Source organism: Haliotis rufescens, unplaced genomic scaffold (genome assembly GCF_023055435.1).
Source record: "Haliotis rufescens isolate VD_foot unplaced genomic scaffold, xgHalRufe1.0.p SCAF_11, whole genome shotgun sequence".
Lineage (NCBI taxonomy): Eukaryota > Metazoa > Mollusca > Gastropoda > Lepetellida > Haliotidae > Haliotis > Haliotis rufescens.
In genome coordinates, this window is record NW_025963791.1 from 10104160 (window position 1) to 10121127 (window position 16968).

Here is a 16968-nt window from a genome sequence, read left to right on the forward strand (position 1 = left end):
CCCATCTTTGCAGAATTTTTAGCCTCAAGGTTGTACTTTACACTTCTGTTTCAGTTGCCCATCTTCTTGGATTTGTTTGCATTTAATTGTTAATCATCATAAATCCGATGAAATCTGATTGAAAGTCATGTTTCAAATGAATAAAGATTTACATGAAACATCACAATGTACAATAATAGAATAGCTAAAGGTTAATGACAAATTTTCCACCCATAACACCTACATACTCTCTTTAAGACTTCTCTTCAATTCTGAAATATATAGCGGTATATAGAATACTAAACGAGCGAGTTTAGTACTTTATTTATTCCTTGCCATTTATAAAAATATTTGTCATACTGTTGTATGTGAATAGGCAGACATCTATGCAATCCACAGCATCATTCATTTGAGTTTAACAGAATAATACATTACACACTTCAAAAGTTGACATGTATTTATTTAATACCATATTATGGCCCACCATTAGAATTCAGGGGTCCGTTCCACCAAACTATTGCCATGATTGCAGCGCTAAGGTTATCGCAACTCCCATACTTTTACATAGACATACGACTGTCATGCGCTACGATCGCCTTGTGGAACCAAGATAACAATTTGTGGAATTTTCTTGCAAGATCCACCAGCGAAATAATGCCATGTGACGTCAGCCTAGCAAGTCATCAAGTGCGCATATGCTCCTCTCAGTGATCTATCATCTCTACACACAATGTCACTGAATTAGTAGAGAGGTGTTGGGAGTTTTCAGTATACGTTAGTGAAACTTGTTCCTGCAGTACATAAGCACGTTTTGCTATTACACAATGTTTAATACAACTGTGTTTATTAAATGGGTGATCTATCCTGGGGTCTACAATAAAAGGTAATATGACACTCTCATTAAAACTAGATCTCTTACTTTAATCTGACACTTTAAAAACATATTTTGACAAATTCTCGATTAAAAATTTTAAATCTGAACAAAAGAACATTCTGGAATGGCTCATAGATGGTCTAGATTGTATGGATTCAGACGTTAAGCCCATAACTATCGTTCGGAATACCCTGTGTCAAAGTTTTTCGAGGTTGCATGATTAGAAATCACATTCTCACTTTCATGATCTGGTAAGCGACGCTTTGATTGGTGGGATGAAAGGTCGTTCTGGCGTTCAGATCTTTGATTAGCGGTAGTGAGAACTAAGATCTGATTTTAATGAGATTAAACCCCTACCCACCAAACCGACATTGCGTAGTGAGAGAACCTTCACCACTAGCCTTCTGCCTTAAACAATGCAAAAATCCTGCACTCTACAAGTGAGTGAGTTGGGTTTAACGCCGCTTTTAACTGTATTCCAGTTATATCACGGCGTGTCAGCTTAATGTGGGAGGAAAGCCAGAAGTGATGCAGGTCTCAGACGATTACCACTTCGGTGAAACCCACGAGCACGGGTATGGTGCTGACAAACCTAGAAACATAATCAGGGCGAACCGGGATTCGAACCCACAATCATAGATTTCTGGCGTGCCTAAGGGACGCAACTCTGCACAGCGAATTCAGGCGCCTTAAACGACTGGGCCGCCCGTGCCCCCCTGCACTCTACAAGGTCTCATAAAAAACACTACCTTTCTCATGATATAGAAACACATGTATCCCTTAGACGTGTACCATTGTCATGATTATGGAAATAATCTCAAAACACTTTTTATTGCCACTCATTAAACTGCTCGCCAGACATTAGGTCTATGATTTCCTCCACTACAGGAGAGTTCTTGTCTGATGGAGGTGATGAGGTGTTCAGTGAAGTGGGAATTGTCACCCAGTTCCCACACCACTGAACAGTGTGTCGCATTGTTGAAACCTAATCGGGCTTGGCGTGCGACCGCCATATTCAGAATCAATACCATTCTATATGTGTTGTCAACTTCCGTCACATACAGCTAGTGTAACTGATCAATGAATAGATACTTGTCCATCATTGATTTGGAAGCAGGATTTCTCGGAGAATATGTGTTGCTCTATTTATCATTTCATCTGTCTTTCCTGTCACATTCAGATGTCTTCAGGTTAAGTAGTTGCGTCAAGTAGCATCTTAGCAATATCATGGTGGCTAAAGCTCTCATGTATCTTAACGTTGACTAAGATAGTGCTGGGATTGTTTGGGGAAACAGGGACTAGTTTACACCATGGTCTGCAATATTTCATTAGTCAGCAACAATCCATTAGTCAGCAACAATACTCCATTAGTCAGCAACAATCCATTAGTCAGCAACAATCCATTAGCCAGCAACATTCCATTAGTCAGCAACACTCCATTAGTCAGCAACAATCCATTAGTCAGCAACAATCCATTAGTCAGCAATACTCCATTAGTCAGCAACACTCCATTAGTAGGCAACAATCGAGTAGTCAGCAACATTAAATTAATCAGAAATGCCCTTTTATGAGTGGTCAATAGTGTGAGTATGCCGTTACTATGGTTACCAGGTAAAGTGGTGGTTATACTCGTCCATGGGCAGGAGACACTTGCCCTGGTTTGTGATTGTATAGGTATAATATATTTCAGCATGAGAATTGCATCTGGAGGCCATGGCACTACTAGGTGCTATTCTGATCCAAAATTTTTTTAACAAATTGCATACTTGAATATACCTTCCCTGGGGAATCTCTTATGAAGAGGGAAGAATACTAGGGGCCAAGACTACCTTGAGGAATTCCAGGTGTAAAGAAAGAATATAATTGTTACATCTGTATGACGATGTCTCCAAGACTCCTGCACACGATCTACTTCCCTCTTCAAATGGCAACATTTATACCACAACATTTCCACAAAAACTACAAACAGGTACTCACATTTTTCCATTCTTTCATTTCCTCTGGAAGGTTTCCTTTCACAACTTGGGATATATCTGAAAAGAAACAGATGGAAATACATAACCATGATAACACAGAATGAAAATAACATGTACTCATGTTCATATACATTTCTTAACAACTTGGAAGAGATACCTTGCCATTTGTTTAGGCTCATATGTTTCCATGAAACAAAATATAAATTAGTCCACAACGCCGAGCAGACTACTGTTCCCTCAAAAAAAACAATGGCTTTTGCTGCACTGTCGTACCGAATGATGCTATTGATTTTGTATCATTTTATATTTTATACAGTTTTGTTGTTAATGATTAGGTAAGCAGTCAGTGAAATCATTATATTTTACTTATTTACTTATACAAACTGACACAGTGTAACCTTGGTAACATCTCCATCCCAGTACCCCATTACAGACGACTGTCCCACATGAGGTGAGGTAAAATGGGGTTTAACGTCGCGTCCAAGATTATTGCACTTATATAGCGACGTGCATGCACGTGTGTGTTTGTGTGGCTGCTTGTACAAGTCCGGACTGATGCCGATTTATAGTGCTAGCTCACTGAGATACCATGCCCCGGTTTAACATGAATACCCCACTCAGACACAGTATACTGACTCCGAGCCGACCAGTCCTTGTTTTATCCCCTTAATCATGTTAATGCCGAGCGCCAGACAGGGTAACAACAAGTACCATCTTTTAACGTCTTTTGGTATGACGCAGTCGGGGATCAAACCCCGGACCTTCCGCTCTCCGGGCGGACGCTCTACCACTAGACTATGGAGGTGGTCCCTGTCCCACATGACAGAAGTCTAGTTGTGAGAGGCCAACTTCAACCCAACTACCATGATCACAGCACCAAGAGGCCCAGGTGCTCAGACAGATAGTGCCACAGCACTGTAGCTCACCTGGATACGTAGTCCACAGTTTAATGTCAACCAAGAAAGCCACTCAAAAGTTGCTGTCGGCATTGATATCCAAATATTTCAGGCATATACAAGGGCTAACTGAGAAATATGAAACTGGTGACTAGATTTCAACACTCTTTCATCTTCAACAAAATAAGCAGCTTTGCTTATGTTTATCAGTTTGTATAAATGCAACGTATCTAATTATATTTCATAAAGGTTGAGAACAGTTTCAGCAATTGGTTCAACAGACTATGAGTAGAAAATTAAAAACCTGTATTTGCAACATTGTCTGTGTCTACCGATATTTGATAATTTCAGACTAAGGTTGAGTCACTCAAGGTAAGATGCAGATCAGTGTACCATAGTTGGTTAGGGATCTCTTATCAAAGCAGGTCGTTTGATACAGAAAAATACGGTATACAAAACATATTGATTCTTATTCAAACTTCAAAACAAAATTACCACCGACACACAGGGGCATAATACAGTTTGGGTCGAAGTCAAAATTCGAATTTGACGAATCAGGAGCAAGGAAGCATCGGCCGATAAGAGCGGGTTCATAAACACTTCCTTGTTGCCAGAAGCTAACAGTTAATATACAACCCCTCAACATACCGGTCCCAGTTTAACAATGTCTATTGTCTGCTTTATGGTCATTGTGACTATCACTATCAATATCGCGGAGTAGTAGGTGCAATACTTTGTCCAGGTTTCAACATCTGGCACTAAGACAGCCGTTAGCAACATCAACGTTTCCAAGCTGTTGATCAAATACGCTGAAATCTTGTCTAAGCTAGTCAATTTATAGAAGTTGATAAATATTTCATCACAGCTGTATTGCATTGCTATTTATTTATGGAACTTATCAATACCAGTTTACATTACATTTATAAACCTTATTTTTGAAATCATATGTATCAAAACATTTTGTTTGGGTTTCCATGGATTTATCTAAGCGTGTTTGAAAAGGTGCTTTGTAATTCACTGATAACTTGGCAAATAAAGAGAAGAAGGTGTTGATACTTTGTCATGTTCAAAGAAAAATGTTTTTTCAGATTTAAGGAATTTTTGTTTATTTGATGCACCTAAATCCTTTTTGAACTGACAATGTCATGAGCCATAGGTTTCAAATGGTACAATATCTGCCCATCTAATACTCTGTAATACCCACAAATCTGAAAACAAATAATGTTTATCGACAATGAAAAATGAAAACTAATTATTAATTTTCCATGGAAATTTCTTTCTACCATGTCAATGACAACTTTCACAGAGGCAGACTGTATGTAACTCTGGAATGCTACAATTATACAGTGGATGATTTCATGTTTCCATGACAACAGAATATGCATGGTTAGCACAATGCAGAGTAAAAAAAAACTAAATGGAAGTTGTTCTGATAGATATTGATTAAAATTAATATATAATTAACGCAGTATCCATTTTGCCAAGCCTAAACATGCTAGACATGTTTTTTCAAATAAGGATCAACAAAAAAATAGGTACTGATACAGGAGAGTATTCAGGTGCAGAGAAATTCCAGCAGATTTCCCAACCAAATCCTGTTTACCGTTTTTCAACAAATCCAATTGAAACACACACTCCCTTTCATTTTACAATTAGTTTCACATAATTGCATTCAATGAAATGTTAAAATACCATTTTTTCCCAATTTGCCTGCCAATGGCACTTTGATTAAAATCCTAGCTAAATGGCTGGTATAATGTATAAATTTACCATAAAGGTGCACAGGTTCTTTGATAGCCCTAATCATGAAGCAGAAATTCTCTTTCATCTTCTCATTTACAATTTTCTCTATAACTTCCTTTCCACTTGAATGGTCACAAGGATTTCGAAAAATGACATAGATCCTGGAGATTGTCACCAAGCCTCCATATAGAATTGCCTGCCCAGTACACAGAAGTAAGCTAATCTGCCAGTAGTGACATGACCGCTCCTTGACACCAGACAGTGTAGCTGAAAGTAACATTATCACTACGATCAACTAACTTGTCCTAATACGCAACTGTTATCCTATAGCTACAAATCACCTTCCATTAAGTGCTGTTGAGGAATGGCATTGTCATCCCCAGAGTAACTCTACCCAAGCCAATGATGTTTTGACATTAACCTGCTCGAAGATGTAATACATTGTACGTACACCTATCTACTCAGTGAGGGAGATTGGTTATATAAACAGCCACTTTAAAATAATATCACTTATGTACCACAGCAAGGAAGTGAGTGAGTGAGTGAGTGAGTGAGTGAGTGAGTGAGTGAGTGAGTGAGTGAGTGAGTGAGTGAGTGAGTGAGTGAGTGAGTGAGTGAGTGAGTGAGTGAGTGAGTGAGACCAGAAAAGGGCATCTCATACACAAGATAACGTTAACACTTATTGACTTATTGTGTTCCTGGATAGATGCAAGTGTATTTCAGAAAACAGGTTTTATTTCAACAAATACCACAGTAAGATCCATATTGCTTTAGGGTTCAGATCTGACATGCCCCCTCTAATTACAAGCAATGGGATTAAAAAAGCCTCAAGACATTCAGAAGTACTTGACAAGCATGTCCACTGTTGTCACAATCATGTTACCTAGTTGTCGAACAACTAGCTTCCTCATCCAACAGTGTTGACTCCGGAGCATACACCACGACCTGTGTTGACCTAACAGGCTTTGTATTGACTGGCAGAAGTCAAACACAATCAGGAGTTGGAGGGAAAACACTACACGAAATATCTCACACCTGCGATTCAACAGTTCACATTGGGAATTTGGATCGAAGAAATGCTTGAAATACATTTTGAGTGTTTCGTTTGGAAATTCTGTTTTACTAATTATGTAAAAATTTATCTTTTACATCAGTCTCAACTTGATTTGCAAGAAGACTGTTGATTGTTGATTTGCTTTTCAATGGTTGTGACGGAAATTTGAAAATGAAAATAGATGGAATCACAACATATGTATATTTTAGGCCTTATTATAGTAACATTTTCAATAGATTTCCAAAACATCATTAGCTCCATGATAAGTGCAGGTAATACTGATATTGGTGTCAATACTATCTTCGACTGAGGTAAAATGCCACAAGAAAAATTATTTGTACAAGAAATGCCAAACACAAAAATGGAAATAAATGATCCAGTACTAACACGATACACTGCAGTCTATTCAAGAAAATATGAATTTAACCCTGAGATTTTAATCTGATAAATGTCAAATATCACTTCTGACATAAAGAGTAACAGCTGCTGTCTTAATTTTGTTCCCACATGAGTATGAAAGACAAAGACATAAATAGACATCCTGTCACATAATACAACTCCACAAATTTGTGATTTTCCACAAAACATTAACAGGACAAGACCCACCCACCAACCCCTTGCCTGTGTCACCTTTCCTTATCTACTCTCAATATCACTCCTTTCATAAATCAAACATGAAAATGTCTTTCGTGACAGTGTAGGACTTACTTCCTCTTAAAAGACAAGGAAATTTAACAATTAAAAAGAAATTATTTACAAGATCAGAAACAGATACCAGAAGCTCCAATATGCTGTGATTACTCTTATAAATAATTGACACGTAAAGTGGCATGTATGTATTGTGTATGCAGAGGAAATCTCTTTGTTCCCACATGAGCATGAAAGACAAAGACACAAAAAGACTTCCTGTCACATAATACAACTGCACAAATTTGTGATTTTCCACAAAACATTATGGACATTAACAGGACAAGACCCACCCACCAACCCCTTGCCTGTGTCACCTTTCCTTATCTACTCTCAATATCACTCCTTTCCTAAAACAAACATGAAAATGTCTTTCGTGACAGTGTAGGACTAACTTCCTCTTAAAAGACAAGGAAACTAAACTGTTAAAAGAAATTATTTACAAGATCAGAAACAGATACCAGGAGCTCCAATATGCTGTGATTATTCTTACAAATAACACGTAAATGGCATGTATGTATTGTGTATGCAGAGGAAATCTCTGTTGAAAGATTAACTAGTTCCCATGCTTGTCTTGGGCAGTTCTCTGTTTGGAAACTATAAATACAGATTTTATTTGCCCTCCTGGATCATGAGGATGCAGATTGATTACATTTATAGACGGCAATTTCTAAATACAGTATTATCCTCCTCCAACATTCTCAGTGGGAATTGGAAGCATACAAAGCTGTCACGCCAAACTGTGAATGTCGCCATGACCTTGATGACCTTCACCTTGCAGCCCCTACCACAAAATACCACACTTATTTTCAGATTACATCTAGTCCCCTAAAAGTTGACTCTCCCAGTGAGTAATCTAGGCATGCTCCTCAAACATTAGCCTGTTTGTTTAACAAGTTGACAAAGATTGCTGGAAGTGCAATTCCCGTCAGCCCAAAATGGCCTTTTAAAGGAAGTGCTGGCAGCATCTCAAAGGCAGCTGTCTAGTCCATTTGTGACATCAGTTGTCAGAATTTGGACAGAACCTGACAACTCCACCCTGCATTCATGGGGGCAGGATAACGAAGTCTGCATGTCATGGTTTTTTATGTCCATGGAGAGCAAGTGATACAGTTCATCAATTATGTGTCGCACACCACAGGAAGCTGAGCAAGTGGTTAACTTCCTGTGGCGTGTCTACCACAGGAGGGGGCCCCGGGAATAACCACACTCCACAACAGGAACCTGTTGTTGAACATGTTGAATATCAACACCTTTTAATGAAGCTAGGTTAGGGTCAGTTTTAAGAAAACACTGTCAAAAACCTTTAGTTTTTACCATTTTTACAGCCTTGTCATGAACTGTATATAGCTAGATAGAACTGTCAGAAACGGTTTATAGCTAGATAGAACTTTCTGAAACTGTTTATAGATGGATAGAACTGTATAAAACTGTTTATAGATGGATAGAACTATACATGCTATATGAAACTGTTTATAGCTAAAACTGTTTATAGATGGATAGAACTGTATAAAACTGTTTATAGCTTGATAAAACTGTATAAAACTGTTTATAGTTGGATCGAACTGTATAAAACTATTTATAGATGGATAGAACTGTATAAAACTGTTTATAGATGGAAAGAACTTTATGGATACAACTATAAAATCAACTGTTAATTACCCACAGTTCCAAATTAATCAGAAGTCAAGGTGTGGCTTTATTAACCAGCTATTACTGGCCATGGTGCATCAGCCATCATTACCAGGGGAGGTCAGCCAGTGTACTCCAGTAACCTTAGCTATCCATGTTATAACAATGTTCTGTTATAACATAATACACCCCTACTCCCAAGAGCACCGGCATTGTATCTTCCTGATGGAAATTACGATGAGAGACCATCCCTTCCTTCCCTGATCCAGTAGACAACTCAACATTGTGTGGCATATGGTTCAAGATAAGCAAGTTAATTAATATCGATATGAATCACATGTGTAATAATGACTTTACACTCTCTACAGCATCGCTGATGTTATGTGTATTAATATGTGAAATTTACAGAGAAACGTTGAAAATAGAGACCAATATGAATGAGTCCCATCATCCCATATTCAAAATTCTGGACCAGTAAATTCATTTACTGATACTATGTTGTTTGTTTGTTTGTTTGTTTGTTTGTTTGTTGTTTAACGCTGCACTCAGCAATGTTCCAGCTATATGGCGGCGATCTGTAAATAAAGGAGTCTGGACCAGACAACCCAGTGATTGAAATCATGAGCATCGATCCATGCAATTGGGATCGAAGACATGCATCAACCAAGTCAGCGAGTCTGACCACCCGATCCTGTTAGTCGCCTTTTACGACAAGCATAGTCGCCTTTTATGGCAAACGTGTTGCTGAAGACCTATTCTACCCCGGACCTTCACGGGCTAACTGATTTTATAAGCACGATCCACACCCTCACCCACCAGGGATCATGGGGGCTGTGTAATTTACAAGTACATAGACAAGCATGGTCCAGATTAACTGGTTGTACTGTACTTCAAATACACAGCTAACCATTGTTGATACTGTGGCCTCTGCCATAGCTTTACTTACATCACCCTGTGTCAGCTTGATCATGTTAATGTGCCAGGCAAGGTTAGGTGGGTCTTGGATGTTTACCACATGTTGACACCCACAAGCACAGGTACCACATGTTGACACCCACAAGCACAGGTACCACTTGGTGAAACCAACAAGCACGGTTACCACTTGGTGAAACCAACAAGCACACGTACCACATGGTGAAACCCACAAGCATGGGTACCACTTGGTGAAACCCACAAGCACAGGTACCACTTGGTGAAACCCACAAGCATGGGTACCTCCTGGTGAAACCAACAAGCACGGGTACCACTTGGCGAAATCAACAAGCACAGGTACCTCTTGGTGAAACCAGCAAGCACGGGTACCACTTGGTGAAACCAACAAGCACAGGTACCACTTGGTGAAACCAACAAGCACAGGTACCACTTGGTGAAACCAACAAGCACGGGTACCACATGGTGAAACCCACAGGCACAGGTACCACTTGATAAAACCAACAAGCAAGGGGACCACATGGTGAAACCCACAAGCACAGGTACCACTTGGTGAAACCAACAAGCACGGGTACCACTTGGTGAAACCAACAAGCACGGGTACCACATGGTGAAACCCACAAGCACTGGTACCACTGAAGTATTGGGCTGACAAACCATGCATCATTTTCAACATGTTCAAGGTGAATCTTGAATTCAGACCCACCATCATCGGACTCAGACACAACCAATGGATGCAAATCAGCACAGCAAACTGGGTCACTTTCCTCAACTTGACCACCCAGGCCCTCTAATCAGTCTCGTGACAATATCAACCTACACATGTAATGTTGACAATAATGGCCATGTCGCCATTATAACTGACTGAATTGCACAATGTGGCCCAACAGCTGAGCACACTACAATGTTATTTAACACTAAATCAATGTATAGGAACACTTAAAACATCATGTACAAAATGTCACCCACAACAAACACAATCCATAGCTTACACCGATAACTTTCTCAATGACCCAGGATTTATCTAGACTTGCTCAGAGGCTGTCAGATATTTGGGACCAAATCTGCAGCAAATGTCATGAAAGTTTACAAATTAGAACTAAAACATTCCCAGTTCAAGTTCTTATAGTTGAGCACTAATGTTCTGGATTTGTGGACAAGGCAGAGATGTATTTCACTGATAACAGGACCAAATAAGACAGAGAGATCTTACACTTAGTTTTACATTGTTGCATTGAATGTAGAGTTAAACAAACGTTAAAATACCTCTCAACAGGCTCAATTTTAGAAAACATGAACTTAAAAATACCTCAATTTTGAACAAATTTATGGTCTCTTCCTAACATGTCCAATTTGCTGCCAACATGGCCAAGGGTACATAGTTTGGAATCCTAACTAAATATCCCCGTGACAGAAGTTTAGGGATAGTTAATGTCAGTGTGAGACAAAAACGTTTGAGGCCAGCTAGTCTGATCTTGGCTCTTACCATCATTTTCAGATGATTTTAGTGTTAAAATATAGACTAAAATATCTGAAATAACTAGACCAAACAGACATTTACTAGGTTTGGGTTCCGGACTAAAGTTGCAGATTGTTGTGTACATGGGACTGTGTTTTCTACTGTGTGAGGCCTTGGGAACAAACACTCACCCCCTGAGGCACTACAAAATTATTTTCAGACTAAACTCTGTGAGTTTTGAACTTAACCATGTTAACACCTCAAAAAACAACACTCTTTCTTTCAACATAACTGAGTACCAAAGCAGGGAGGACAAAATATACTTTTGTTTCTGTCATATACTACAACATGTTCTCGTTTAGCAGACAATGTGATGGTTTTTTTGTAAAGAAAATATTTTTCAGTTTTTCTTGGACCAGGTGATACTTGTTCAGGAATATCCCATCCTGACTTCACTACTGGCAACGTCTTAACATAGTTAAACTGTCTTCTGCATGTTCAGGTATCGCATTGCAAGTAACGACTTACAGGCAGGTAACACTCCACGCCCTTTTCTCACCTGAATCTATAACGAGACACCTGATCTGGTACACAGAAGACAACAATGGCCTCATTCAGTTACACTGACAGCCCTTCAGCCATTCCCACAAGGGGACCTTCTTGCCCTGAACGCCTTGAACGCCCTGAACGCCATGACTGTGCCGCAGTCACTGTGATGGCACATTAGATTCACATGAAAAGCAACTAACACCACCAAATATGCCCCGAGAGCCCATTTATGACAAATATTCATTGTCGTGAATTTGTATGTGTTAAGCAACGTCTTGCTGTAGAGTACGGGCTGTGTATGCTGCATATATAAGAGAGCACTATATATGCTCATACTGTGTACCGGTATGCGCCTAGGGTTTGTACAAGGGGCCAGAGGACCCTCAGTTACTAATCATGATAAGGAAAATCCAAATAAACAACTAAAAAAACACAATGAAAATTCAGCCCGTTTATTAACCCAAAAGTATGTACAATATGCACAAACTACTGTTCCATCACACATTTGACACGTGCAGGTTGCACAATGAAATACAAAGGATGCTTAAAAACATTCAGTTATTGTACAATATAATATTACCCTGTTATGGCAACATCATGTCTATAATTCTGAATAATGCCCTGTAATGGCACTGTGATGTAACTTGTACTCTTGTGTGAGAGTATCCCATGACACGTCTTACACTGTCCAAAATGAAATGTCTAACTTATATATATCATGATATATGTCAAACATATATTTTTTATGTCCATTCTATACATTTGTGCACACTGAACGCACACTTCTGTGTCGCGTAAAACACTGACATACCTAACAACATGTACAAGACTGTATATCATGTATATCGTATTTCCTCTAATAAGTGCTGAATCTCTAATAAGCACTGGGAATGCAGTGTACAACACAATAAGTGCTGGATCTCTAATAAGCATCAGGTATGTTACATTAACATTACTTCTCCCTTGAATAAATATAAGTTTAGAAACGAAGGGTCCATTTTTAACATTTCCGATCTTAATCACCACATGTCAACTGCCCTTTCATCCGTAAGAGGGCTTCAATGTGTGGTTGATGCATGTCACCATATTCTAGTTGCATAGGTCTAGACTTGATTATTCATAAATGGACCGCCGTTGACAGCTGAACTATTACTGAGTGCATGTTGAACAGCAAACAACAGTTTGTATGATGAAGATGATGGTGGTGACAAGACTGACAGTGACGACTGTTCCACTAAATTTGATTTAAATTCTGATTGCAATCACAGGTCTGACTGGCTGACTGCTAATCTCGTCAGAAACCACTTCATCCAAATTCATGGAATACGGAACAACGTCTCCCCTCATCATTTCCTGAATGAGTGTGGCAACATCACAGTGATATTGTGAATTAAGATACCATACTTCCTTGTAGCTTCAAAATAATGAACAAGATTTAACAAATTACTTAACCTGAAAAGTCTCACTTTCAAGTTATACCAATCAGTTATCCTGATCCTAGTTATGCATACCATTTAAATAGGACGAGGATGTCAACATATTTCATGCCGACATAGTTAATCATATTATTGAATAAACATTGGAAATAAAACTTTACAAGAGTTGCTTAAACATGGTAGTTGACATGATTATCGCCAAACAGTATAAAAATGAATTTTTATATGAGGACAGCCAAGAAATAATTACATAAATAACATATTTTCATACATACTCGGACACAGTGAAGGTCTAGCCTTAACTCAGTCATCATGAGTTAGGGTGTAAACTTTTACAGTGCTTTTAGCAATATTCTAGCAATATCACAGCGGGGCTTCAAACATTGTACCAATGTGGGGAATCAAACCCGGGGGCCTTCGGCGTTGCAAGCAAACGCTTTAACCACTAGGCCACCCTACCGAGGAAGTAATCATGACTCACTGCATATACTTTAAGAGTCATGAGCACAATATAATTCTCGATTAATGGACTCTTGCATGATCTGAATTTTAGAATGAGTGAGTATGGTTGAACGCCGTTTTTAGCAATTTTCCAGCAATATCTCAGCGGGGGACACCAGAAATGGGCTTCACACACTGTTCCCATGTCGGTAATTGAACCCGGGTCTTCGGCGTGACAAGCGAGCGCTTTAACCACTAGGCTACCCGACCACCCGGAATTTTAAGAGAAGATTGTGGCAACAAAAAATAGCATCACAACCAGTTTGTTCAACAGAAAAGACACCTAGATTGAACATTCATGTTATATGGCGGCGTTTTGTAGTAACCGGCAAGTGCTAATACCAACTAGCAAAATATTTTGCATCAGACATTACTCAGAACATATGGTAAGTATAAAATGGTTCCTTCATTGAAAGCTTCAGATTGGATAAAACTGACTTGTACATTTATGTATTCTATCAAGTGAGGGTTTTCCCCAGTCCCGTAAGCTCAGTGACATGCTGTACATGGAGATTACTACACGAGTGTCTGTCATATACCATTTAGCTTACAAGCTGATGGGTGACAGGCAGAAGTACTGCTTGAGTAATCTATTTCGTACACACCCTAAAACCACACCATTTGGATTGGATGCATATTTTGATCACAGTGGTATTAATACATAACACAACGGTCATGAGTGACGTCATCCGGCTGACTGATTGCTACTCAAGTTTCAGCTCCATCTGTCGATTACCATGGCAATGATAATTAATGCCAACTGGATGCGATCAAAGAACATTTATTGAACACTCTAAAACCATAAAGTTTGACACATACGGAAGCAGGTGAAACTTATCAAAGAATTACAATCAGGAAAGTAGTCATCATAATCAGACCTTAGGTCATCACCATCAAGTAGCCAATCACAGTCCTGGAATTTGATTTCACACATCCGTTTGATACCCAGAGTTATATCAAAGTGGTTTCTCCCCCATAGGTGTGTACAAAACCTATTTTCCCCTGCCATGGTGACAACAGACATGATGGAACAATCAATCATCAACAGCAACCCGTCACTTGTATCTGACCCTGCACTTGACGACCTCGGTGATGTATAACAACACTATTCAATCACAGCTGTCGATCACAGACTGACATACAAGACATACAAAATTATACACACAGAAACTGTCCGTCAACTTTTTACCTACAATAACATCAAAATGATGTCCAATGTATAATTGTCAGCAAATCTCAACAAAAAAACATCATTGTCCAAAAATATATTTTTTCTACTTTATTATCCTCTTGTTATGGGTTTTCGAGCGTTTAAGAAATATTTGTTGTTTTCTCAATAATCACATGAATAACTGTAAATTATCTCTCTTATAAAACAAGGTTCATCTTAAAAAGACAAGCCATCATTCAAGTATTTACAATGTCTGTGTGATGTCACACCCCTCGTTATAGCACGAGTAATCGCGATCAACATCCGTCCCAAAACGCATATATCCAACGATACGTCATCTGATATTTGAATTATGAATAATACGCAATCACTTAATCACAGAATGAGATTCTTGATTTTCTTCACCTATTGTCAGATTTCAATGCATGTGAAGTTTTAAAATCAAATGGACAGAAACACCACCAATCTACTAGCATGCCCCACAACCCATACAGTGAATATGTCTGCAACCCAAACTACAAATGTTCATGTTCATGTTCAATCTTAAGCAAGTTCTGTATTATTCACCATGTTCACATTATGTGAAATCTTGTATTCTGAATGGACACTATATTCATTGAAGTTATATACATTTTTATTCAAAAATATTTTAAAATGTTCATCATGTTCATGATTAATAATTCATAAAAAAGAAATGTCACTGTTACCATGGTTATTGTCCTGTTGGCCAAATTGAAATGTTTGTTTGTTGTTTAACACTGCACAGGAATATTCCAGCTATCAGATCATGACTGATGATGAAATGAGTCAGCTTGTCATGTATTTGTTGCATATAAACCCTAATGCCAGACTGCATGATATTCCAATTAAATAGCGCTTTCCTATTGATGAATTCTTGTCAGTGTGGTTACGTCTGTCTGTTACCAAGGTTACCTACAATACTACACCTAATTAAACCAAACAAATAACAATTAATCATATTATCATTGGCATGGAATAGCTTTCATAGACATTAATACCGTAAGCATATCTAATTAAACAGCTTCACGATCATGACCTGCAAGAGACATGGTGAGGTCTGTGGGATATGAACAAGGGATGACACACCTAAGTGGATGGACTGAGTTTCAAGATAGGTCTTGCTCAGTGTGTAGGGATGAACATCGACTGACACACTGTTGGACTGTGACAACCAACCATTGGTTGATGCCAGTGTTGGGATGATCTTTGATTGACACACTGATGGACTGTGACAACAAACCAATGGTTCATGCCAGTGTTGGGATGATCTTTGATTAACACACTGATGGACTGTGACAACAAACCAATGGTTGATGCCAGTGTTGGGATGATCTTTGATTGACATACTGATGGACTGTGACAACAAACCAATGGTTCATGCCAGTGTTGGGATGATCTTTGATTGACACACTGATGGACTGTGACAACAAACCAATGGTTGATGCCAGTGTTGGGATGATCTTTGATTGACACACTGATGGACTGTGACAACAAACCAATGGTTGATGCCAGTGTTGGGATGATCTTTGATTGACACACTGATGGACTGTGACAACAAACCAATGGTTCATGCCAGTGTTGGGATGATCTTTGATTGACACACTGATGGACTGTGACAACAAACCAATGGTTCATGCCAGTGTTGGGATGATCTTTGATTGACACACTGATGGACTGGTTCATGCCAGTGTTGGGATGATCTTTGATTGACACACTGATGGACTGTGACAACAAACCAATGGTTGATGCCAGTGTTGGGATGATCTTTGATTGACACACTGATGGACTGTGACAACAAACCAATGGTTGATGCCAGTGTTGGGATGATCTTTGATTAACACACTGATGGACTGTGACAACAAACCAATGGTTGATGCCAGTGTTGGGATGATCTTTGATTGACACACTGATGGACTGTGACAACAAACCAATGGTTGATGCCAGTGTTGGGATGATCTTTGATTAACACACTGATGGACTGTGACAACAAACCAATGGTTCATGCCAGTGTTGGGATGATCTTTGATTAACACACTGATGGACTGTGACAACAAACCAAT

General features: G+C 38.9%; 1 protein-coding gene across 7 annotated transcripts in view; it reads right to left on the bottom strand.

Moving 5' to 3' along the window:
* LOC124146361 (prominin-1-like) overlaps positions 1–16968 on the bottom strand; it is an 86465-nt gene that overhangs the window by 45346 nt on the left and 24151 nt on the right. For all 7 annotated transcript variants that reach the window (XM_046516614.2, XM_046516615.2, XM_046516620.2 and 4 more), the window contains exon 2: positions 2831–2886. In XM_046516614.2, the coding sequence (XP_046372570.2) occupies positions 2831–2886 (56 nt within the window). The remainder of the gene's footprint in view (positions 1–2830; positions 2887–16968) is intronic.